The sequence below is a fragment of the Echinops telfairi genome, unplaced genomic scaffold (genome assembly GCF_000313985.2).
Source record: "Echinops telfairi isolate 266 unplaced genomic scaffold, ASM31398v2 ScPeMD7_7424;HRSCAF=8462, whole genome shotgun sequence".
NCBI classification, from domain to species: Eukaryota; Metazoa; Chordata; class Mammalia; order Afrosoricida; family Tenrecidae; genus Echinops; species Echinops telfairi.
Genome location: NW_022111324.1, coordinates 57152671 through 57176763, shown reverse-complemented (window position 1 = coordinate 57176763; position 24093 = coordinate 57152671). Strand labels below are relative to the sequence as shown.

Here is a 24093-nt window from a genome sequence, read left to right as displayed (position 1 = left end):
TGCACTTTACACAATTGATGTATGTATGGATTGTGACGTCAGACAGGGCAAGATATGACAAAATAACAATTTATAAATTATCAAGGGTTCATGAGGGAGGGGGGAGTGGGGAGGGAGGGGAAAAATAAGGACCTAACGCCAGGGGCTTAAGTGGAGAGAAAATGTTTTGAGAATGATATACAAATGTGCTTTACACAATTGATGTGTGTATAGATTGTGATAAGAGTTGTATGAGTCCCTAATAAAATGATTTTTTTTAAAAAGACCTCTCTACTGTTTCAAAAGCCAAAGAGGTCACTTTATTAAGATGTGCCCATCCACGCCCTGGTCTTTTCCGCTGCCTCACATGTACGAGAGAAAGTTGGGCAAGGAAAAAGGAAGTAGAACAATGAAGCATTCGAACTGTGGTGTTGGTAACGAATACTGAATCTATTGCAGAATACCAGAAGAACAAACAAACTGGTCTTAGAAGAAATACAACCAGCAGGCTCCTTAGAAGGGAGGATGAGCAGGCTTTGGCTCACATAGTTGGGTATGCTGGTAGAAAAATCCAATGGCTAGAACAGGATATTGCGGTTGGTAGAAGGTCAGCTAACCAGAGGGAAGCCCAGGGCTTCCCAATCGGGAATAGAACAGACTCGTGCATCTGGGTGATCACGAAGATGGCATCGTGCTGGAAGTCGCAGTGAGTTGGAACACGCATGAGGACAACTAACAACACATGAACTAAATGATGGCATATCTGCACAGTAGAAAGTTACATAGACATTCAAAAGGGTGCCTATAAATGGGTTGAGTGGCATGGTCAGGTAGTCCCAAGGCGATATTAGAATAACCATCTGTACAGATGACTACACACACACACACACACACACACACACACACACACACGGAATATACTTTTTAAAAGCCGCTGCCATCGAGTCAGTCCTGACTCGTAGTGACCGGTAGGGTAGAGTCGGTCAGCGCTAGAGTCTGCAAGACCGTAAATTTTACCGAAGCAACCTGCCCAGTCTTTCTCCACGGAGCCGCTGTTGGCTTCGAATCACTAACCTTTTGGTTGGCAGCTGAGCGCTTGCCATTGCCCTGTTAGGCTTCCTAAGTTTAGAAGAATGGGTGTAAATTGCTCCCATCCCCCACCGCCACTTCTTGTCCAAATATGTATTTTAAAACCATTGAATGGATGCATCAGTCTCTTTTCTCTAGCTCACGGACGCCAAACACATGTACCTGTCCGTCAGGAAGAGCCAATGCCACTTACTCCCCCAGCCCAGCTCTGTGCCCACCCCCACCCCCACCCAAGCAGGGGCCCTGGCTCACCAAGCGGTCCTGGACGCACGGCGTCGCCACCAGCCTTCGGACTCTGTTCTCCACAGTGACTCCCAGCCAGTTGAGGGCGGCCCAGCACCAGAGGTCATCATATCCGCCATGCCAATAGCCCACGAATGCAAACGTCATCGCGGTGGAAAACAGTGTTCCCAGCAGGCCATGCTGGGACCCGCCTACCGGAATGTACACGTACCTGGGGAAAGAAGAGGCGGTCAAGGCCATGCGGAGGCCGGTCGCTGCAACACCCCTGCTCCCTGGGCTTGTTTCTCCTTTTCACCCGCTGCGGGTCCCTGGATTCTCCATCACGCAAGGAGCTGGCAGAAACCCAGCCCTCGGCTCTGTCGGGCTTTCTGTGAGATGAACGGCCAGGGACAAAGAGCACCCAGGCTGGAGCCCAGCAAGCAGGGAAGGAAGGCACAGCGCGTGTAGAGCTGCAGAAAGGGCCGGGCCCAGCCCGCGTGTCCACGCACCGAATGCCAGTATGCTGCTGGCTAACTGCGGACACCAAATTTCCAGGGAGCCACATGAGTTCTGTTGAAGCCATGAAAGTTATAAAAAACCCATTATCTAATGGCGTTTGGTGGAAGCACACCCTTGAACTGTAGTCATGGGCGCCGGAGAAGCACCCAATGTGGTTCCCTCAGCTTTCCAGGCAGGCTGCCCAGAGGCAGCTCGGGGCTCCCAGCCATGCCCCTCCCAACCCCCATCCCCCCAATGCACAGTCACCCCCTCACCATGTGCTGCTCTCGGAGACAGCTGGCTGAATACACAGAGGCAGGGCCACACCTGCCATCAGGGTTTTCCCAATAGAGATGGCCACAACTCACACCTTGGGCTGCCAGGACCTTAAGAGCAGGAGATACACTCTTTGTGCCATGGGAGTTGGAAAGGTAAGTCTTCCGTGTTGGGAGGCCCTGGGTAGCCCGGAGAGTTACGCTCTCAGCTACTAACTGGAAGGCTGGTGGTTGGAATCCCCCCAGAGGTGCCTCGGAAGTAGGGCTTTGACAACCCAGTTCCAAAAATATTGAAAACCCTTGGCGCACATTTTACTCTGGCAGGAGCCTCTAACGAGAGGGGATCCATCCGCTCCATGGACACTGGTTTCGTTTACTGTTAAGTCAGTGTGTCTGATCCAGCGCCTCAGGAGGGAAAGGGGAACAATTGCTTGGATACTGAGTGTGTTACAGGCACAGAACTAGAGTCTTTATACATATGTTTTGTATGATCCTTTGAAGCATCGTATGATTTACACCTGGTTTATGCCTGTCATTCTAGCCAGCTTAGTGTATTTCCTGTTTACATATTATTTTCATTTTTTAGAAGAAATTTTATTTTGAAAAGAGTTTCTTTTTAATCATTTTACTGGGGGCTCGTACAGCTCTTATCACAATCCATCCATCGTGTGGAGCACATTGGTACATATGTTGCTATGTTGCCATCATCATTTTCAAAAATTTTTTTTCTACTTGAGCCCTTGGTAGAGTTTTTGACGAAATCCATGGCTGACATGTGAAATCCAATCAGGTTCTGTGTCAACTCCACAGGGCACGGGCTCTCTGTGGTTTGGCAGTGGAGATATAGTAATCCCCCGTGATGCCATCTAACTCCATGCTGAGATCTGCTGTGACCGGCCAGCAGTTAGGGAAGATTGAGGTGAAGTGCAACCCTTTTGTTTAATTGAAGGGATGTTTCTTCAGGGATGTGGCCTAATTCCTAGGTCAGGGGATGCTGCCAGGGAAGATTGTTAACTTTTTTTCTGGGTCTGAATTCTGCACCAGGCTTGTCCACCTCCGGTTCTTTGGACTTCAGACAACTGCCTGACATGTGACTTGCCAATGTTGGGAGCCATCAGCAGATGGCATCTGACCTTGGATGCATTCATTTCTTCAGTCACAAGCCTGACTTGCTGACCTTGGCTGCATGTACCTTTGCAGCCTCTGGTCGTCCTGCTGATCCTGGGTGCATTATCCCTGAAGCTACTCAAGTCAGGAGAAGCCTCCACCATAACACCTGACCCAAGGACAGGAAACTGAACTGGGCCTATGCATTTCTACAACTGTGGGAGGCATTTTCTTGATATACATTTCTCTCTACCCACCTACCATCTAGCTATCATTTATCTAGTTGGCTTGGCTTCTTTTGAGAGCTCAGGCTAGGGTTTCCAAGGCTGTAATCTTTACAGGACCAGACTACCACATCTTTCTCCTGCAGAATGGCTGGTGGGTTGGAAGCACCAAATACATTTAATTTTTGAGTAGAACATTTTTTTATAATCAAACCAAAAAGAAAGAGAAAAGAAAAAAAATCAATTTATGTCAATAAATATCTCAAATGGCGATATAATTGTATGTTTAAAGTATATTTATGTTTAGAGTATTCCCTTTCACTCCCCATGTGCTTCATATAGACGATAAATGTATGATCACCCTCAAACAAAAAATCCAAGTCACTGTCATCGAGTTGATTTTAACTCAGTGATCCTATAGGACAGAGTAGACTTGCCCCTGTGGGTTTCTGAGACTATAAATCTTTATGAAAGCAGAAAGCATCATCTTTCTCCCAGGGATCAACTGGCAAGTTCAAACTGCTGACCTTGTAGTTAGCAGCCCAACTGGTAACCCACCAACCCACCAACGCCCCTTGGAGAGTCCCCTTTCATAAAGGAGCAGATAGCAGATTACAAGGCAGCTTGTCCAAGGCACAAGCTGGAAGGGGAAGAGCTGGAATAGAAACAGCTCTCTCTGCACCAAAGTGAGTCTTTTCCATTTCAATCTGAGTTTGTTTTCAAAGCCAGCACTCACTCTAATCTCAGATGACCACTTGCCAATGCAGCATGTAAAAATGCAATCATTTTCAAAACAGAGAAACAATAAAACAGTGCTCTCCTGGGTAATAACAAGGCCATCTTGGCAACGGTGTTCACAAACACGGAGCCAGTACAGACCAAGGGCTCCCTCATCTGATGTCAAGCATGGATCTGAGGCTCCGGGACACCCCCAGTATTGTGGGTAACACAGACACGTGACAGTGCTCCTGCCAAAGGACAAGTGAATTTGGTTGTGAGACAATCGCAGACAAGCTCCATAGTAGATGTAGGAGTTGTAGACCAGACCACACCACACCACACCACACTTCACTCACTCTCATGCACCAATTCTGACTCTGTAAGACCAAGTAGAACTGCTTCTGTGAATTTCCAAGAATGTTACTCTTTATGGGAGCAGAGAACCTCATCTTTCCAGGAGGACTTTAAGAGGAGGGCATGAGGGAGGTCAAATGGGGTATGGAAAGTATTAAGAGCAACGGAAAGGCCTAAAGTAGTGGTTCTCAACCTGTGGGTCGAGACCCCTTTGGGGGGTCGCCCGATAAATAACAGTAGCAAAATGACAGTTATGAAGTAGCAACAGAAATAATTTTATGGTTGGGGGTCACCACAACATGAACTGTATTGAAGGGTTGCAGCATTAGGAAGGTTGAGAACCACTGGCCTAAAGGATGGGTTTTGCTAGGCAAAGGGGAGGTGGATGGTATTCTCTGTAAAGACCCCACCAAAGACCTCAAGAGGGATTGGGTTAAGAAGGAGCCACTAGTCAGCAGAGCCCTGGGCAACCTTATTTGGTGCTCTGCTGCCCCCTAAAGGCAGCCTGACTATCGGTGGTGGCAGGTGCAGCGGCCCAACATCAACCCCAATTCTGGGGAATCTTTTCACGCCCATGTAGGTGAAGGCTAAGACTGCGCCCACCTGGGCGTTTGTTTCCCTGCGTGGCCCTTCATTTTATGCAATGTGTTGCGTGTGGCAAGGCTGCTGGGAAAGGAAGAACAGCGTGAGCGAGCTATTTTCAAGAGTCTAATGAATGACTACTGTTTAAAGACATTTTGAAGCTATTTATGTTTTTGGAACACAAGTTGTCTAATCACTCTCCTAGCCCAATATAACTGTTTCACATTGTGGTTCCGGTTCTGTTTGAATCTTAACTATTGTAAGAAGCAAGTTGCATGCGTCACAAAAAAATTGCCATGAGTTAAAAAATCAAAATCAAAAGCGCCAAACCTTCCTTTCTCTGTCTTATCATCTACACTAATGGCACTTAATATTGGATTCAATGCTGTGAAAGGGCACACTCTCAAGCTTGTGAGGAGGCATCATCGAGTGCCATAATTACACACCCAGCTCTTTAGGTGTCTCCTGGCACGATGGCTTTGTTACTTTGCCTTTGAAATGACAGCCGACAGAAATCTCTGAGAGCTACTTTTATTCCAGAAATTCATATATGGCAGATCTCCAAGGACAAGAGGCTGCTCATTTCAAATCAGAACGGGGTATGGTTCCAGCCTGGAAGAGAAAGGCCTTTGTGTCGTTCCGCGTGTCTAGAGGCATAGGTACTACTGAGAAGTGAAAGCAGAGGTGATGCCTGCTCCCTGGGCCATGCTGGTGTCTGGCCACTGGGCAGAAGAAGCGGGTGTGTCATGGTCATTCGGGTGGGAGATGAGCTGCTGCTGGATGGGATAAGTGAAGAGGACAAATCTCTCTCCAGGACCCCACTCTCAGAAACAACACAAGCGTCTGCCCTGCAGTTAGAGGTGGGAGTGATGGCGAGACCCCCACCGGGTTAACGCGTTAAGTCTTAACATCACAATGTTTTGGATGCTACGGGCCAGTTCTACTCTGTGCTGCAGCTGACTCCATGACAGTGAGTTTGCAGTTGGGTAGACCAAGGAGAGTTTTCAGCTATTGCTCAGTGACAGAGGAGCAGAGGTACAAATTCAATTCCTGAATAGACCAAATAGTTCCTTTCGTGGTGCAGTGGTTCACAGTTCGGCTGCGAATCCAAAGATCACTGGTTCAAACTCACCAGTCACTCCCGTGCAAAAGGAAGGGACAGTCTGCACCCATGAAGGCTTACAGCCATGGAAACCCTTCGGGGTCACTGTGAGTGGCATTCTATTTGAGGACAGTGGGTTTGGTTTAGGGATTTTTGTCTACCTGCACTTGATAGGACAATGAATGGTGTGTTTTCTTTGTACAGATTTGACTAGTCTATTCCACGATTAATACAAACAGAATCCTGTCTGAGACCTGCTGCACAGTGAAACTGATTTCCCAACGGAAGGAAGGAAGCAATCAGTCTCACTCCCTGAGCAGCAATAAAAGGAGTGCTGCATGGCAGTGGCTCTGGGTGTGGCTGGCTTCGCGTGGTCCCTGCTCACGGAGAATGAGGATCGAGGAGATGAGCATTTTCCTTCAGCCACTTTTCACATTCACAAGCACCTCCTGGCGTCAATTCAACACCTCGTCAATAGCACACCCCTACCTCAAAACGATGAGCTGACAGCCCATGCTGTTGTTATTGTGAGGGTCCATCAGGTCAACTTTGACTCGTGGTGGCCCCATATAGAACAAAACAAAACGTTACCCAATCCTGCCCCATCTTCCCAGAGGCTGGCATTGTGTGAGACCATCGGATTCGCCAGCGAATAGTTGTACTGCATTTTAACCTATGGGTTCATTTTCCAGTATTGTACGGGGCACGATCCTGTTGTCATCCATAGAGTTCCACTGGCTAATTTTCAGAAGTAAATCAGTAAGCCTTTCTTCCTAGTCTGTCTTTATCTGGAAGCTCAGCGGAAACCTATCCACCATGGGGGACTCTGCTAGTATTTGAAATACTGGTGGCATAGCTTCCAACATCAGAGTGGTATATACACCATCAGAGTATGACAAACTGGTAGAGGAGTGGTGGATACAATCTGATAAACAGTATTAATCCTGAGTGCCTATGCTCCAGGGGTTTTATGTACAGTAAAGCAGGCAAAAACCAGAACCGGTGTGTTATAGTTAGGTCTTTTGTGCCAACATGGCTCCTGTAGGTACATGTGGGTGGAGTTTAGCCTGTCAATCAGGTCACAGCTTGGAGGGCAACTGAGATCTCTGCCTTCACCTTCCTCTGATGAGCCACATGGAGGCCTGTGTCCTCCCTGGAGATGCTTCCACCACCATTGGATCCACACATTTCTGCACCCACTGGCCTGTGACCTTCCTGCACTCTGCATCACTGCATGTGGCTGCGTGAGTCTGAAGAGAGCTGTATGGACTAGTATAGAACTTATGGACTTGATGTGGACTGGGCTGGGATGTTATAAATAAATTAGTGTCCCTGAATGTGTTTCTCTAGTCAACTTGCTCTAACACTATATTAAGACAAAAAGCTTTCATTAGAAAGTTCAAATATTTTCTACAAAAATGAGAAATAGAAAAGTAGTAAGACTGTAGCCTGTCAAAGGTGGAAAACTAGCAAGATCTAGAAAAATCAGGGAGTCCCATTGAGGACTCACTCTCACGATAGATAGTTTCACTGTGTACTGTCCCATGTATGTATAGGAACCCTGGTGTCATAGTGGTTACTCATTGGACTTCAATCTGCAAAGTCTGCAGTTCAAAACCACCATCTGCTCCTCAGGAGAAAGACGGGGTTTTCTACTCCCATAAACAGTGACAGTCTCAGAAACTCACAGGGGCGGTTCTACCCTGTCGCATGGGGTTGCTATGAGTTAGAATCACCTCGGTGGTAGTGAGATTCTTTCTTTTTTGAGGTATAGGTTTCACTGTATGTTGTTTCTAATCATGGAGAGTAATTATGGCCAGGACTACTTTATACGAGAAAGATAGGGTTTAAACTTAGAACCCTCTGGTCTAAGGTCTATGTTCTATTATATTATACCCCTTATCATAAATGGAATGGTTCTCAGTGGGCCAGTCTTTTTATTTCACTAGATCTTCAACACAGTCTTCACAGAAATGCTCACTAGTATTTTATTAACTGAAAACACACCTTTCTAACAAAGGAGTCTTGCTCCAAAGAACAACGCTCACTGTTTATGAAGGGATGTAGACCAATGAGGAGCCTGCGGGAGCAGTGGCAAGAGCACCCAATTCATAACCCAAAGGTCAGCATTTCAAACTCAACAGCCACCCCATGCGAGGGAGGTGTGCCAGTCTGCTTGTGTAAAGACTATAGTCTCGGAAATCCTATGGGCCAGTTCAACTCTGTCCTACACCATCACTGTGTGTTGAAACAGACTTCATAGCAATGGGTTTGCCGCTGGGTAGACCAATGAGATCTTTTAGCTATTGCTCAGAACCAGAGACCAAAGATTTAACCTCAATGTATGGGCAGACCAAATAATTCCTCTGTCATTCCAGCACGGAGGATGTCTGCTATCTTCACCATGCTAGCATCCTGCAGATGTCTGGCCACTGGCCATAAGGAATGGATGCTTGGTGAGAATTGGGGTAGAGATGGAGCAGCTGCTGAGTGGGTCTATGTTGGAGAGGAGCACAAATCTCTCTCCTTTGCAGCCACTGTGAGAAACAAGAATATAACCTACATCTTGGAGTTGGAGGTGGGGCGGTGAGACTCCACCTGGTAAACACATTAATCTGAAAACCACAACTTTCTTCCTTTCCAAGGACCTATACACTATCCTTAAACACTCTGTCATTGGCTAATTCCAGGCTCCCAACAAGGCAAGAGGATGAGGCACCTAACACACTCAAAAACTTAGTTTTTACTGTCCCACTGATAAAGTTGAGCTGGACTTGGAACTTCTAAGGATTCCATGACCTTTGGTTTCATAGGGTGAAGGCAGTGGCTTCTTTTCCAGAAAAGCAAAACCAGTGAAGCTTGTACACACACACACACACACACACATATATATACATAATTTACATCAAGAAAATGGCTTATGCAGTTGTAGAGGCAAGCAAGTTCCAAGTATGTTGGTCAGAATCAGACTGGATTCTTCTCCTGACTCATGTTGGTACAGGGGTTGATGAACCCAAGATTGACGGGTCAGATGGCACACTTCTGCCTTCAGAGTCAAATGACTGCAAGTTTTACAGTTAAGTTGGCAGGCAGCTGGCAACTTCTAGGATCAGCAGGCAATGTAACAGGCTGCCGGCTCAAGTTCAAAGAACCAGAAGTCAGATGATGAGCTAGACGCAGGATCCTGACCCAGTAAAAAAGAATGCAAGCTTTTCCACAGTCTCCATGTACATTGGAAACAGACAGCATCCCTGAGCAGCTTTAATCATGGGGAAATTAGCACACACGAGTTGCCAAACTCCTGAGAATCTTGCCCAGTCAAGTTGATGCAAAACCACGATCACAGGCAGGCAGGTATCATCATGCTAATCTATCTCCGCCTTAGCGTTCTACCTTCCACCCCACTGTTCTCTTGAGAAATCATAGAATCCTGAACAGGAGATGTCCGTACCTTTGGTGATAACATTTTTACCTCTAGGAGACCTTACTCCATCTTTTCTGATTTTCCTGTTGCTCCTTAGTCTGCAGAGTCCAGGTGGTTTCCTACCTCTTCCAGAATGTCTCCTTTGAATAGCCCAACTCTATTTAACCAGCAGAAATTGTCTATACCACTAAATGAATAGTTAATAATGTTCAATGGCTTGGCAGACCTTAGACAGGTTGCTCATCCACAACATAATATAATGTAATGACGTTCTATGATGTGAACTGACCTGGTCAACCAGTCAGTTGAAAGGGAGTTTCCTGAGGGGTGTGGCCTACCTCCAGTATATACATGGATATCTGGCCAAGGTCCCCTTGCTCAGCTCGGAGACTTTTACTCTTCTTGTCTTCTGACCTCTGACCCCTACAGAAATCTCCAATATGCAGATTTCTGATTCACCAGTCCCCACAGTCCCATGAGCCATCAGAGGTCTCCAGCCTGCCACCTGACCTAGAAATTTGGGACCGGCCAGTCCTCACCGCCTCCAACTGCAGGGGCCATTTCTTTGAAGTAAATCCATCTCCATAGATACTGAGAGAGATTCATGTCTGACTCATTTTGCCCCTCCAGAGAAACCAGATTAAGGCAAATACTGAAAGTTCTCAACAGGAAGAGGCACACAGAATATAATTTACTTTTAATATCTTCATGCCCCGGACAGATGATAATAGAATTTTAATAAGTAAAAACCAGCAGTTGGTTAATGGACAACTAGACACTTCATCCTCTCTAGAGGCCAAATAAAAAACAAAACTAAAAAACAAAGCCACGCTTTTGAGTCGATTCCAATTCATGGGACAGAGTGGACTCGCCTCCGAGGGTTTCCAGGGCTGTGTGGCTTTGTGAAAGCAGATTCCCTCACACCTCTCTGAGGGGCTCCAGCTACTGCCCTTGCGCTCAGCAGGTAAACCTTGAACCAGCGAGCCGCCAAGTTCCTTTGCAGCGCTCAGAAGGAGCCCATTTCACAGCAGAGGGCACATTTTGAGCTGGACTCCTTCTCAGCTCCTTTATGGAAATATGCTGGCTTTAGGTGTCATATGCAACTCTGAAAAATTACCTGTTAAAAGTGCTATGCCCTACTTGGCAAACAAAATGCTGTAGACATTATAAAACAGAAAGTAAAGTCAAGCTATCTTTAGTGCATACTTCAACGTCAAAGTTCATGTAATTAGATGACAACATTAAATATGCAAACATATTTCATTTCACAAAGCTCAGAGAGTTAAGAGTACTGTGCTGGTGAAACCCAAACCTATACCTTTCATCCCAGAGGGAATTCTTAACCCCATTCTTCCGCCCAAACCCTGACACTGGCTGAAACAATTCTCTAGCTTGCTCCCCAGGGAAGAGGGGGAAAGAGCATGAGTGACTCTTTAACTGTCTTTGCCAACAGACCACAGCCTAACAGGGACAGCTGCAATGCAGGGGACAAGGAGGAGCACAGTGCTTGGAGGCCATGGCCTTGGGTCTTGCTCTGGCCCCTACCAATGTGTGTAAACCTGAGCTTATTAGTTACTTAAACCTACTCAGGTGCATGCACGGGAATACGAACGCCTGCTTGGAGGATAGATTACTGTGAAAATCAGGTGAGGCCACACTTGTTCAAAGCTTTGGAAATGTCCTCATTCTGCAGGTGGCAGGATGCATATTTACTAATAATGGGCTAGCATCACATTGGTATTCAAGGAAAAAAACCAAATGCCATTGTCATAGAGGCTTAGCATCCCTATGTCCTTAATAACTATTTCAAGGCACCCAGATACTGAACAGCTTACTTAAAGATGTTCTTTACTTAAAACTATTAGCCATAATATTCAGACACCAAGTTCAGACTACGTATTGGATGAAGTGTCCAACGCTATGAGTTTAACCTGCACATACAAGGCTTGTTGGTTCTGGTTTAAGTTGATGGATAAGCCGTATCCCACAATACTGTTCTCCATTACATGTGATATTGGCTACTCAGGTGCCCATAGAGAGTACGCAGGTGAGTCACACTGAAACACACCTTAGCCTAGCTTGGTCCATCACCACTGCTTTACATGAAATCATCCTTGCCCTTCCACTCAGGTTCCCTGTTATCTACGGAGTACTGCAGCCATTCCCTTCTGGCTCCTGCACTGGGCAGGTCCAAAAGAAAGTCTGTATGCAGTTTTACTTGTTATAATCATTTTTAAATTTACTTTACTGCGGTCTCTCACAGCTCTTATCACAATCCATATATATATACCCATTGTGTCAAACACATCTGGAAATATGTTGTCATCTTTTTCAAAACATTTTCTTTCTACTTGAGTCCCAGGCATTGGCTTCTCATTTTGCCCTCCCTGCCCCATGTCCCCTTAATAATTTATAAATTCTTCTTCTTCATTTTAAGTAGTGATTATTAGTGGTTCAGAAGTCCCTAGGTGCTACACAGTGGTTCAGGAGTCCCTAGGTGATACACAGTTAATGTGTGCAGCTGCTAAGCAAAAGTTGGAGGGCTGACTCCCTCTCTAGGCACACTTTGAAATAAAGCCTGGTCACCACCTTCTTCTGGGAAATCAGCTACTGAGAACTCGTTGGCGCAGAGTCTTACTCTGGACACATATGGAGTCGCCACGCGTCAGGACCAGCTTAATGGTGATGAGGTAACAGGTGGGGGTAAATATTCTCCCAGGGGGCTCTGGAGGTTCAGCGGTAAAATTCTCATTTTCCGGGCAGGAGATCCAGGCATGGTTCCCGCCTATGCACCTCCTGAGCGGAGGCCTGTGTGTTGTTCTGATGCTGAACACCTTCCATAGGAGCTTCTACACTAAGATCTGACTAGGAAGAAAAACCTGGTCATCTTTTCCCCGAGATCAGCCAATGCAAACCTTATGAATCACAACAGTGTTACCCCCAACCAACCGTGGGAGTGCAGCCGGGCTTGGCAGAGTTCGACTTCATTGAATGTGGGGTCACTGGGAGTCCGAGGCACCTCAGAATAACATACGAGCCTCGGTAGTATGACAATCCTCACACAGATTGGGGAGGGAACCCTACATTACCCGCTGCTGCAGAACCAGCTTCTAGGCACATCCGGGGACCCCTCAAAGCCCAGGGAAAGGTGAAACCCACAGGGGGGGTGCTGTCACCCTTCGTGGCATTCCCCAACAGCTTCTTTGGCCTGCGCAAATGGCAAGACCTCTGCTCCCAGGCCCATGCCTATTTGGGGTCATGCATAAGCATCATATGAAACAGATTTCTTAGAAGGTCTGAGCAAAGGAGCCAGAGAGCTAGTTCGTACGCTTCAGTGCTGTGGAGGCGAGTCTGATCACTAATAAAAAGGTCCTGGAAGGCTCAGTTGAATAACCACTAAGATCTCCTGGCCGCCTGCCTGTCTTTCCCCCTTCCTCCCAAGGGGAAGATAAAAGCAGGTATGCATTTCCCTAGGCCAGAAGGGAAGGGGTGTGTATGCAAAGTCAGGAGCAAAGGGGCAAAGCTGGAGGGGTGGGGGGGTGAGTCTTGGGGTTACGTGTGACTTCCTGCCTGTCAAAGGGAGAGTGGGGTATGTGTGACTCCCTACCCCCACGTTCCTACACCCTGGAGTCACCAGTTGCCCCCAAACCCAGGAACCGAAAGGACAACCTCCCTAACACTGTCTCTTCTGAGTGCCCAGGGCACTGTTGGCTTCTCCTGGATGTTCGCTTGCTGCCCCTGCTGCTCGCGGCCACCCTGGCCAGTCCTCAGCTCCTAGCTCCCTGACCATGGCTTTCAGGGAAGCGTCCACTCCAAAATGAACTCGTGTGACAGAAAGGTGACTGTGCTGGTACAATGGCTGGGCACCTCTACAAAAAAGCGTTCTAAAGAAAAAGGCAATAAAGAAATGCCTCACTGGCTACCATCTCATTTCCCATCTGTTTCGTTTCTCTGTGTGTGTGGTGATGTTCAAGGCCCTCACAGAGGAAAGGGGCATGGCCTTGCCAGGTGTCTACTGTAGGTTCCCATGGCAACAGCAAAAACCTAACTGAATCTATCGATCCCGACTCATAGCGAGCCAAGGGGGCCGAGTGGAACTGCCCCCAGCAGGTTTCTGGGCCTGTCAGTCTTTAAGGAAGCAGGCAGCCTCTTCTTTCTCTTGACAAGTGGTTGCTTTGAACCTCTGGCCTCTCAGCAGCTCGATGCTGAACCCACTGTGATACCAGGGCTCCTGCAGGAAACACAGTTCATCACCATCGAGTCCCATCAGTAGTTGGGCAGTTGGTAACAAACATTAACAGCTGAGGGTGTAACAGGAAGGGAAAGGGGGCAGGCAGCCCCCATTGTCCTCTCTAATAATGACAGCAAAGTTCTTACCCTCGGGGTCCCTTCTACAGTAGACTCTCATTACACGAATGTCTTCAGCACCTCAGGCAAGCTTTTTCAAAGTCATTTCACAATCACACTAAAGAACCCCAGTGGGTGACCTTGGGGGCTGCCAACCACAAGGTCAGCAGTCCAAACACACCAGCCATTCCACAGGAGAAAGAGGAGTCTGTCTGCTCCCATAGGGTTTATACTTCAGAAACTCGGCCCTAGAGGTCGCTGTGAGGCAGACCTGACTTGGTGACAATGCTAGGTCTCCATTTCCATCCTGACTCTCCAAAACTACGTTTCCCACTCAAACCAATGAGCTGTCCTATTCCCACATACGTCTGAGCTCTGGAATCCACGTCACCCCACCCACCAACCATAGAGGGGCCCTGGCCACCTTTCCCACTATCTGGACCCAAAATGCACTTAAAGGAGCATTGTGTCTCATTCCAGGGTTCCTCTTGGCTCATTTCTCTACTTTTCAGGCATGTTCAGTGGAAGTGCTTCCTGTGGATTGCTGGCGTGCAGCTCGAGAGCATCTCGGAGCTAGGCTATCAAGCCGGCAAGTGCAGACCACTCACAAGTTCAGCACTTTTACAAGGCCATCAGGCGCTCTTTCTGGTTCGCCTCCGAGTCTGAACTTAGGGAGTGCTCAACGAGTTCTGACCACCAACCAACCGCCGTCTTTCCTTGCCCTTTCCTTTCTCTCCCTGGCTTCCCAGACTCCTCATCCTTCCCCTCCTTCATCCTTAAGACGGCCACTTCTCTTTAAACCAAAGATGATTCTCCAGCGATGAAGTGTGGCTTCATAAGTAAATGTCACTGCTCACTTCTGCGAGGCGATGCTTTCCTCTGAAGTGCTAAGCGCTTTGGAGCGTAATATTTACAAAGACAAAACCACAGAGGCCCACAGGAGATACCCTGAGCAAAGGGACCAGCTGGCAGGGAAAGAGAAGGTGGGCACGTGCCAACTTCCCCAGGAAGCTGACAGACAGAACTCCCCAAAAGGAAAGGGACATTCAACCAGCAAAGTTAGTGTTAAATAGTTTTGTTTCTGAAACCCGAGTTGGAATATTGAAAACTTGTGACTTAAGTGTCATCACTGAGCGGCAGTTCCTCAAGAGGTGGGATAGAGACTGGGGGTGCCTGTGGAGCTGAATCCCACGTGGTGGAAGTCAGTCATATCTCCACTCTCTGATCTTTCCAGCTTTGCTGACATCAGCAGCCGCCCACCCCCACCCTCCACAGTACTCTCTACTTCTCTGCTGGGCTGCAATGGCTGCACATAAGTCACAGCCCACACTTGTGATCATGTGACTCATTAGGAAAATAAGAGGCTACCACTTGGGATCAGGTTAAACTTGGAAGTAACAAAATCCAACTTAGGAGACAGGTGACAGCTCTGCATTCAGTACAGCTTCCCAGGCTTGTTCTCGGCTATGCCTGCAAGTAAATAGCCCTTCTCCTCGCTGGGCGCACTGCTGGGCTTTGCTGGGCATCTACCCTGCTAGAGCAACTGCTATAGCTCTGCCAACAAGTGCCCAGCAGGATCCTACTCCCCCAGCAAGGCTGTCCAAACATAAGGGTGCCCACCTCTTCATGAGTTAGCAAACCTACTGTGGCCACCTATCTCTGTGTTCGGGCAAGTATCAGCACAGTTGTCTACCAGCCCTATGGTTCTTGTCACTCACACTGATGCTCCTGCTGGGATTGTGACCATTTCTCCGTGTGCCATGCCATCATTTGGGTTACAGCTCGCTCGCTCTCTCATATAGGAAGTTCTTAGCAGAGAGACCCTTAGTCCAAAACATGCTTATTTATTTCAGGCTCTTCTTTTGATGGTAGTGCAGGGTCACTCTTAACCTCTCTGTAATTTACCCTTATGTCAGCCTACTTCTTGTCAACTTGAAGCCATGGCCCTTCCACCAGACTACAAAGTATCCCACCCCTTGGAGACTATAGTCACTTATTTTGCCCAGTACTTGAACAAGTCCCACTTGTTCCTACCAGTCCCCAATCATTCCTACCAGAAGGCTGCATACACCCTGTTTGCATAGTACATTGACAGGGAGCTCCCAAAGGTTCCGGCCGGGATTCAGAAGAGGACATGGAACAAGGGGTGTCATTGCTGATGTCAGAAAGATAATCCTGGTTGAAAGCAGACTGAGAAAGATGCCTACTTGTGTTTGATTCACCACACAAAAGCATTTGCCTGTGTGTTTCATGACAAATTGAATAACCTTGAGAAGAACAGGAACTCAAACTCTTCATTGTGTTGATGTGGAATTGTACATGGAATTGTACATGGATCAAGAGGCAGCAGTGTGAACAGAACAAGGAAATGCTGCAGGGTTTAAAAGCAGGAAAGGCAGGTGTGTGTGTCAGGGTTGTATCCTCTCACCATTTCTATCCAATCCCTATGCTGAGCAAATAATCAGAAAAGCTGGATTATATGAAGAAGAGCGTGGCATCAGGATTGGAGGAAGGCTTTTTAAAACCCTGTGATACATGGATAGCCTTGCTTGCTGAAAGCAAAGAGGGCTTGAAGCACTTGCTGATGAAGATCCAGGATTACAACCTTCTGTATTCATTACAACTCAATGTAAAGAAAACCAAAAGCCTCACAAGTGGACCAATAGGGCACATGGTGGCAGGAAGAGAAGTGTCTGAAGTTGTCAGGGGTCGTGTCTCGCTTGGATCCACGAACAATGCTCCTGGAAGCAGAAGGCAAGAGCTCCAACAATGCATTCCACTGGGTAAGTGTGCTGCACAAGCCCTCGTTAAAGTGTCAGAAGGCAAGGATGTTACTTTGAGGATTAAGGAACACCTGACCCAACCCACAGGCTTTCAATTCCTTCTTACGCATGTAAAAGCTGGACCTTGAAGAAGGGAGACCAAAGAAGAATCAATGCATTTGAATTACGTGCCGATGAAGAATATTGGAAGTTCTGTGGCCTGCCAAAAGAACAAACAAATCAGCCAGAATGCTTCGTAGAGGGAAGGATGGCAAGACACTATCTAACATCCTTTGGACATACTGTCAAGAGAAGGACGTCATGCCTGGGAAAGGAGAGGAGCCGTGAGAAAGAGGAAGGCCCTGGCCCAGAGGTGGACACAGTGGCTGCAACGATGATGCAGCCCGTTGCAAGGATGGCGCAGGACTGGGCAGTGCTTCTTTCTGTTGGACACAGGGTCACTATGAGTCGAACCAACTCGAGGGCACCTCACAAGAACAACATTTGTATAGTAAACTAAGCGTTGCTGCCTCAACGAGTCTAATCACAGAGCAGGTTACAGCCTAATCAATTGGGGGCAGAATTATAAAGCAAAAGAGAGAATTGCCACATACAAGAAGCTCACTGACTTTGACATTTTACCAGATCACTCAACTTACCTTTCCTAATAAAGGAGTATGGAAATCTCTCCCTCGGCCATGAATGCCACTTCCAGCTTCAGTGTGTTATAAGAAGTATAGTGGTAGAGGAGGGTCATTGTTGGGAAGGAAGAAATAAGCAAGAAAGCACACACGCATGTGTGCACACGGACACACACACCCTCAAGACTGAGAAGGATGGGAATGGAGCTATGTAAGCCAGGCTCAGAAATTTCAGTGACAGTCACTTCCTGGGGCATTGATGATCAACTCGAACAATTCAGAGAAAACTAGAGAAGGAGGTCCTTAGAGTTCGACACATTTTGCACATCAGCATACAAGTATGTGTCCCTGAAAATGTATGATAAATAACAACAGTGGGTTGTTTTGCTACTGGTTTTTACGAAAACAGCAATCTGCCATCTTCTTTGATTGATGGGCAGCACAGGGAGCACCTGGAACATCAGCTTATGCCCCTGAATTCCACTTGTCACCACCTTTCTGTGCTGCCCTGAGATAACGCTGGTCCGCTCACCAGCACAGAATGTGCAAGAAAGGCCTTTTAGAGCAAACTGATGTCGTTGTTAGCTGTCAGACCTAACTCATGATGATCTTATGTTTCACACAGAACAAAACAGTGCCTGGTTCCATGCCATCTTCAAGACCATGTGGCTCTGCATCACCCACCCCACTGAGGATTCTTATCATCTTCGCTAGACCTCCACTTCACCTACAGGATGTTCTTCTCCAGTGATTGGTCCCTCCTGTTGGCCATCCAAAATAAGTGAGCCAAAATCTCTGCCAACATTGGCTGATTTGGGGAATAAAATCACCAAGCCTTCCTTCGTAGCTGGTGTGGCAGTTACATAATCTCCTGTCAACTTGCAAAGGGGTGGAGTCTAGCCAGTCAATCAGGTCATAGCCAATGAGGCCTCCGTTTGGGCATGACCTTCTTCTGAGGATTCTGGGAACTCCGGTATTCTTCCCTGGAGGTGGGAGACACTCTCTGCTTCATCTTCTTGCTGACAAGCCACATGGAGCTACACTGATGTAGCCAGAGCCCTGGAGCTGGAGGAACCACAAGGAGACCCACGCCAGCGCTGAGATGCTTCCACCACCACTGGAACCACAAAACTTTCCACCCACTGGCCTGTGACCTTCCTGCACTTGGCGACACTGAATGGCTGCGTGAGTCTAAAGAGGAATCTATGGACTAGTATTGATATATGGGGGAATATCAGACATATAGACTTGATCCGGACTGGGCTGGGATGCTTTCTTAATGTACAATTGCTCTTTGATATAAACTTCTCTCTTACACGCATATGAGTGCCTATGAATTTGCTTCTCTAGTCCATCCAGACTAACACAGCTGGTTTTCACCTGGAAGCTCTACTGAAACCTCTCCATTATAGATGACTCAGCGGGGATTTCAAATACCAGTGGTATAGGAGCTCCATCAATTCTACAGATATGTGTATTCTTATGCCCCTTGAAGGAGGTACACTGGTGATGAGAATGTTCATTTGGGGTGGCCCCACACAGAATCCAACACCCAGCAAGGGAAGAAAGTCAAAGTTAGTGCCAGCGGTTATCGTACGGGCACTGCTTTCAAACCACAGCCATTCCAGACAGACTGCTTTCTGAAGAAAGCTTGGTGGGGAGTGGTGCAAGCTGGAACTCAGAGGCTGAAATTATTTTCAAAAATAAGCAAAGTAAAATGGTTGCTCATGGCAAGAATGAGGCTGCTTCCTCCCTTGACTGAAATCAGAGCTCTGACAAATCAGCTTTGACAGGACTATTTCCAAAGCTCCTCATTCATCATCATTATGATCCGCCAGCCCAATCAGAGACTGTACCTTTTAAGGCTGGCCACTGGGAGGGGAAACCGATAATGCTTGGGGACGGGCATGAATGACAATCAATCTACAGCACCATCCGACACACCCGTGCCAGGCAACACTTAGGGAAACAAAGCAAGAGCATTACCCCATGCCCAGGAAACACAATGCCCGATAAGCATTTCCCCCTTAATGCAGTGAGTGCTGCCCGGATGCTGCTGCTTATTCAAAAGTCCTGTGGTAATTGAATGAACTCTTGAGTGCACATTAAAGATTAATATTTTAGGAACTGGAATTTTACAGAGGCAATCTAAGGATGACATTTAACATGTGTCACAAAAGACAGAGCCTGCTGTAGATTAAAATTGCCCCTGCTCAGGCATTCAAATCATAAATCCAAGATGTCAGCCACAGAAATGGACATTACCATGGCAGTCCAGCCTGGGGAACAGCAACATCCCGAGGGCTAGGGGAAGAAGTGGACCATGCTTGATGGCACTTTGCTCCTCCCTTGACACCCTCTAAATGGCACCGAATAGGGGGACGTCGTTTTATGGGCTAGAAAGCACTAGCTGTGACTTTTCACTTATCAAAACGCAGAGGAGAGGTCACCAATGAGTCCCCGGCTAGAGGTAGCTAAATGGCTGCAGAGAGAAGTCAGACCCAGCCTCTGGGGAGCAGAGGAGCAGCCATGACTGAATGAAGGAATGCTGTCCCCAACTCTTCCTGCCCCTGCCACGATACTGGCTTCCAAGAGTGTTGAAGGGGAAAGCCCAGACAAGAGGTGGTCTCCAGAGCAGAGTCTTGGCATGGGGGCCAAGGAGCAAAGCCTGCTTCACGCTCCTTTGTCTGTGGAGCTTCATGGCATCTTGAGATGCCATGAACCAACAGGGATCAGTTTTCCCCATCACCATCTTGTCAGTTTCCTGACAAGACAGGAGAGAGTGTGAAGAGACGTAGCGCACCTGACTCATATGCCCAGAGCCCAAGGGGAGGGCAAAGGAAGGAGGTGACTCGGAAATGACTATCCTGGTCTTGGGTGGCACAGATGAGCCCCCAGGCATGAGGAAGGTTACTTTGAGAGCACAAGAAACAGACCCTTCTTTGATTCCATGGCCAAGGCTCCACCCCGTCTGCCATGTTGCAGTGGGTTGCATGTTGCTGTGAAGCTAAAGTCTGAATCACTGGCATTTCAAATACGAGCAAGGGCAGCGATGGTGAACGGGGTTCAATGGAATTTCCAGAATAATTCAGGTTAGGGAGAACGGTCTAGTGGTCTACTTTCAAAAAGTAGCCAATTCAGTTATGACTCATGACAGAATGTTGTCTGATAAGAGCCTGGAAGAGAAGTTGCCTAGGTTGGAAGGTACTCAGAAAGCACAGCAAGTGCAACGGTGGAGTCAAGAATGCATCTGGAAGATGGTGAGGGACCGAGCAATGCTTCAAGGTCAACTGTTTTTCTTTCATTGGCTCAGGGCACAAGTTTCCAGACCCAAGCTTCTAATGGCATGTGTCTCATGTGTCTGTTCTAGTATCATGTAATGATTTACTGACTACTCATTAGAATTAAACCAAGCGACTCTCTGTTCCCAGGTTGTGCTTGCGTGTATTTCTGGTTGTGAAATAAATGTTTACAGAAAAAATACTGAGTGCCACCACATGCTAGACACTTAGTGATGCTGGACCAGAGTGTCTCCATCTTGAAGGTATTTTTTTTTAAATCATTTTACTGGGGGCTCATACAACTCTTATCACAGTCCATACATACATCAATTGTGTAAAGCACATTTGTATATTCATTGCCCTCATCATTCTCAAAACATTTGTTCTCCACTTAAGCCCCTGGCATCAGCTCCTCATTTCCCCGCCTCCCTCCCCGTTCCCCACTCCTTCATGAACCCTTGATAAGTTATAAATCATTATTTTGTCATGTCTTACACTGTCCGACATCTCCCTTCACCCAGTTTTCTGTTGTCCCTCCCCCAGGGAGGAGGTTATATGCAGCTCCCTGTAATCGGTTCTCCCTTTCCACCCCACCTTCCCTCCACCTGCTGGTATCGCCACTCTCACCACTGGTCCTGAAGGGATCCACTGTCCTGGATTTCCTGTGTTCCCAGTTCCTAGCTGTACCGGTGCACATCCTCTGGTCTAGCCAGATTTGTAAGATAGATTTGGGATCGTGATAGTGGTGGGAGGTGGGGGTGGAAGGGGAAGCATTTAGGAACTAGAGGAAAGCTATATGTTTCATCATTGCTACACTGCACCCTGACTAGCTCGTCTCCTCCCCGCGACCCTTCTGTAAGGTGATGTCCAGTTGCCTACAGATGGGTTTTGAGTCCCCACTCCGTACTCCCCTCATCACAATGATACGATTTTTTGTTCTTTGATACCTGATAACTGATCCCTTCAGCACCTCGTGATCACACAGGCTTCTTCCATGTGGGCTTTGTTGCTTCTCAGCTAGATGGCTGCTTGTTTACCTTCAAGTCTTTAAGACCCTAGATGCTATATCTTTTGATAGCTCGGCCCCATCAGCTTTCTTCACCACATTTGCTTATGCACCTGCTTTGTCTTCAGTGATCATGTTGGGAAAGTGAGCATCATGGAATGCCAGTTTAATAGAACGAAGTATTCCTGCATTGAGGGAGTACTTGAGTGGAGGCCCAATGTCCATCTGCTACCTTAATACTAAACCTATAAATATATACACAGATTTATTTCCCCACTCTCCTATAGAAATATATTTACATAGGTACCTGCCTCTATTTAGACCTCTATAAATGCCCTTTGGCTCCCAGCTCTTTCCTCTATTTCCTTTTACTTTCCTCTTGTCCCACTATCATGCTCAGCCTTCATTTGGGTTTCAGTAACTCCTCTTAGTTACATTACCCTTGATAACACCCTACTAGGCCTCCTGCACCCTCCTCACCACCGATTTGGACCACTTGTTGTTCCCTTGTCCCTGCATCATGAAGGTTCATTGTACAAAGCATGTCACAGGATTGTACATGATAATCAAATAAGAAGAGAGATGAACAGTAATTTTTAAAATAATGTAAAACAAATGACAGTTACAAATAGATACTAATGGTATGCAATAATAGTACATTATGAATAAAATACATATAAATAATTGAGAAGTATAATTATAGTACATAAGGGGATACCAAAAAAAAAAAAAAACAGAAAAAAGCTCTGCTGGGCGGAGCTTCTGTAGTACGCATTTTCCCACTAGGTGAGCTTCAAGCAACTTGCTCTGAGTTGGTGCACCAGTGGCATCGCCTGGGAAGGTTCTCTCTGGTCACAGTGAATTTTTTTCATAAAGCAGTTTCACTCAAACCCTTTCTTTTGTGATGTCTGATTTAAGAGAACTGTGTGCAACTGTGAAATTTTGTTTCCTGCTCGGGAAAAAATGCCACCGAAATTGTTGTGATATTAACACAGCGCACAAGGACAGCACTATGGGGGGTAAAAAACACCAGTGTTTTCTCGTTTCAAAAGAGGTGAAATGTCGATTGATGACAAACCTCATTTGGGACATCTGTCAATTTCCCGAATGGACAAAAATGTCAACAAAATTTATGGCCTTATGTTTGAAGACTGAGGATTGACCATTGAAGAGATGGGGAAGTTATGTGGACTATCTTGGAGCTCAGTTTAATGAATTTTAAAGGAAGACGGGATTGAGAAGGGTTGCTGTGAACTTTGTGTCACCGGTTCTGACTGGCCAGGAGAAATAATGTCAAGTGGAAACATGTCGTGCTTTGAAAGAACAGCTCTGAAGTGACTCAGATGTTTTTTGCCAAGGCCATTACTGGTGATGAGATATGGTGCTATTCTTATGATCCCCAAAGCGAATATCAATCAAACCAGTGAAAAACGCCACTGTTACCTCAACAAAAAAAACTTGTCAAGTGAAATCAAAGATCAAGATGATGTTCATTTGTTTTGTTTGTTTGTTTATTTGTTTGTTTATGTGAGGGGGATAGTACATTTGGAGTTTGTTCCACCAGGTCAGACTGCTAATCAAGCTTTCTATTTAGAGGTACTGAAAAGACTGCATAACAGGGTGCCACAAAAAAGGCCTGATTTGTGGCAGACATGGGGTCTTGTTTTGCCACCACAACAATGCACCTGCTCACACAGTCATCTCAGTCCACCTTACTCACCTGACCTTACTCAGTGGTACTTCTTTTTGTTTCCACGAATGAAGAAGGGTATGAAAGGACAGTAATTTGATGATGTAGAAGAGGTGAAGAAAAAATGAGGGAAGTGCTGTCAGCCATTGAAACAGATGAGTTTGAAAAATGTTTCCAAGAATGGAATCACAGATTTGACTAAGGTATTAAGTAATGAAGAGTATGTTGAAAGTGATAAGGGTGTTTGTTTGTTTTTTGTAAAGAAATTAAAATACATAGCTTTTTAAAAAATCCGAGTTTGGGGGGGTACTTCCTCATATTATAGGTAATATCCAGGAAAGGAATTTATACAAAATCGAATATTACATTAAATTGAAGAGGAGAACAAAAGAAGACATCACTAATGTGAGCCAGGAAATGTACTTAGCATCTCACTAGTGTGAGTTTGCAAATCTATCCTGTGCATTTACCTTTGTTTCTTTTTTCCCCACCTATTATTTATATGATGCAGAAAATAAAGCTCAGAGAGGTTATTTCCTTTCCCAGTGGAAAAGCTGATATACTTAAAGTTGCATCAGGGAGCAAAACCAGGATCAATTAACAGAAATTAGAAATGTATGCTTCCCCACCACTTGACTATCAGTTTGACATCCTGTGGTGGTGATGCTAGAAGCTATGTCACAGGCATTTCAAATACAAAGAGGAGCATCCAAAGTGAACAGGTTTCAGCAGAGCTTCCTGACTACAAACAGACTACAAAGAAGTAATAAGCTGTCCACTTCTGAGGAAT

At 46.5% G+C, this 24093-nt stretch overlaps 1 protein-coding gene across 1 annotated transcript in view; it reads right to left on the bottom strand.

Annotated features, from left to right (window-relative positions):
- The window catches only part of HHAT (hedgehog acyltransferase), a 417968-nt gene that overhangs the window by 98010 nt on the left and 295865 nt on the right, over window positions 1-24093 (bottom strand). Inside the window, exon 10 of the mRNA XM_004700138.2 lies at window positions 1321-1522. Within this exon, the coding sequence (XP_004700195.1) occupies window positions 1321-1522 (202 nt within the window). The remainder of the gene's footprint in view (window positions 1-1320; window positions 1523-24093) is intronic.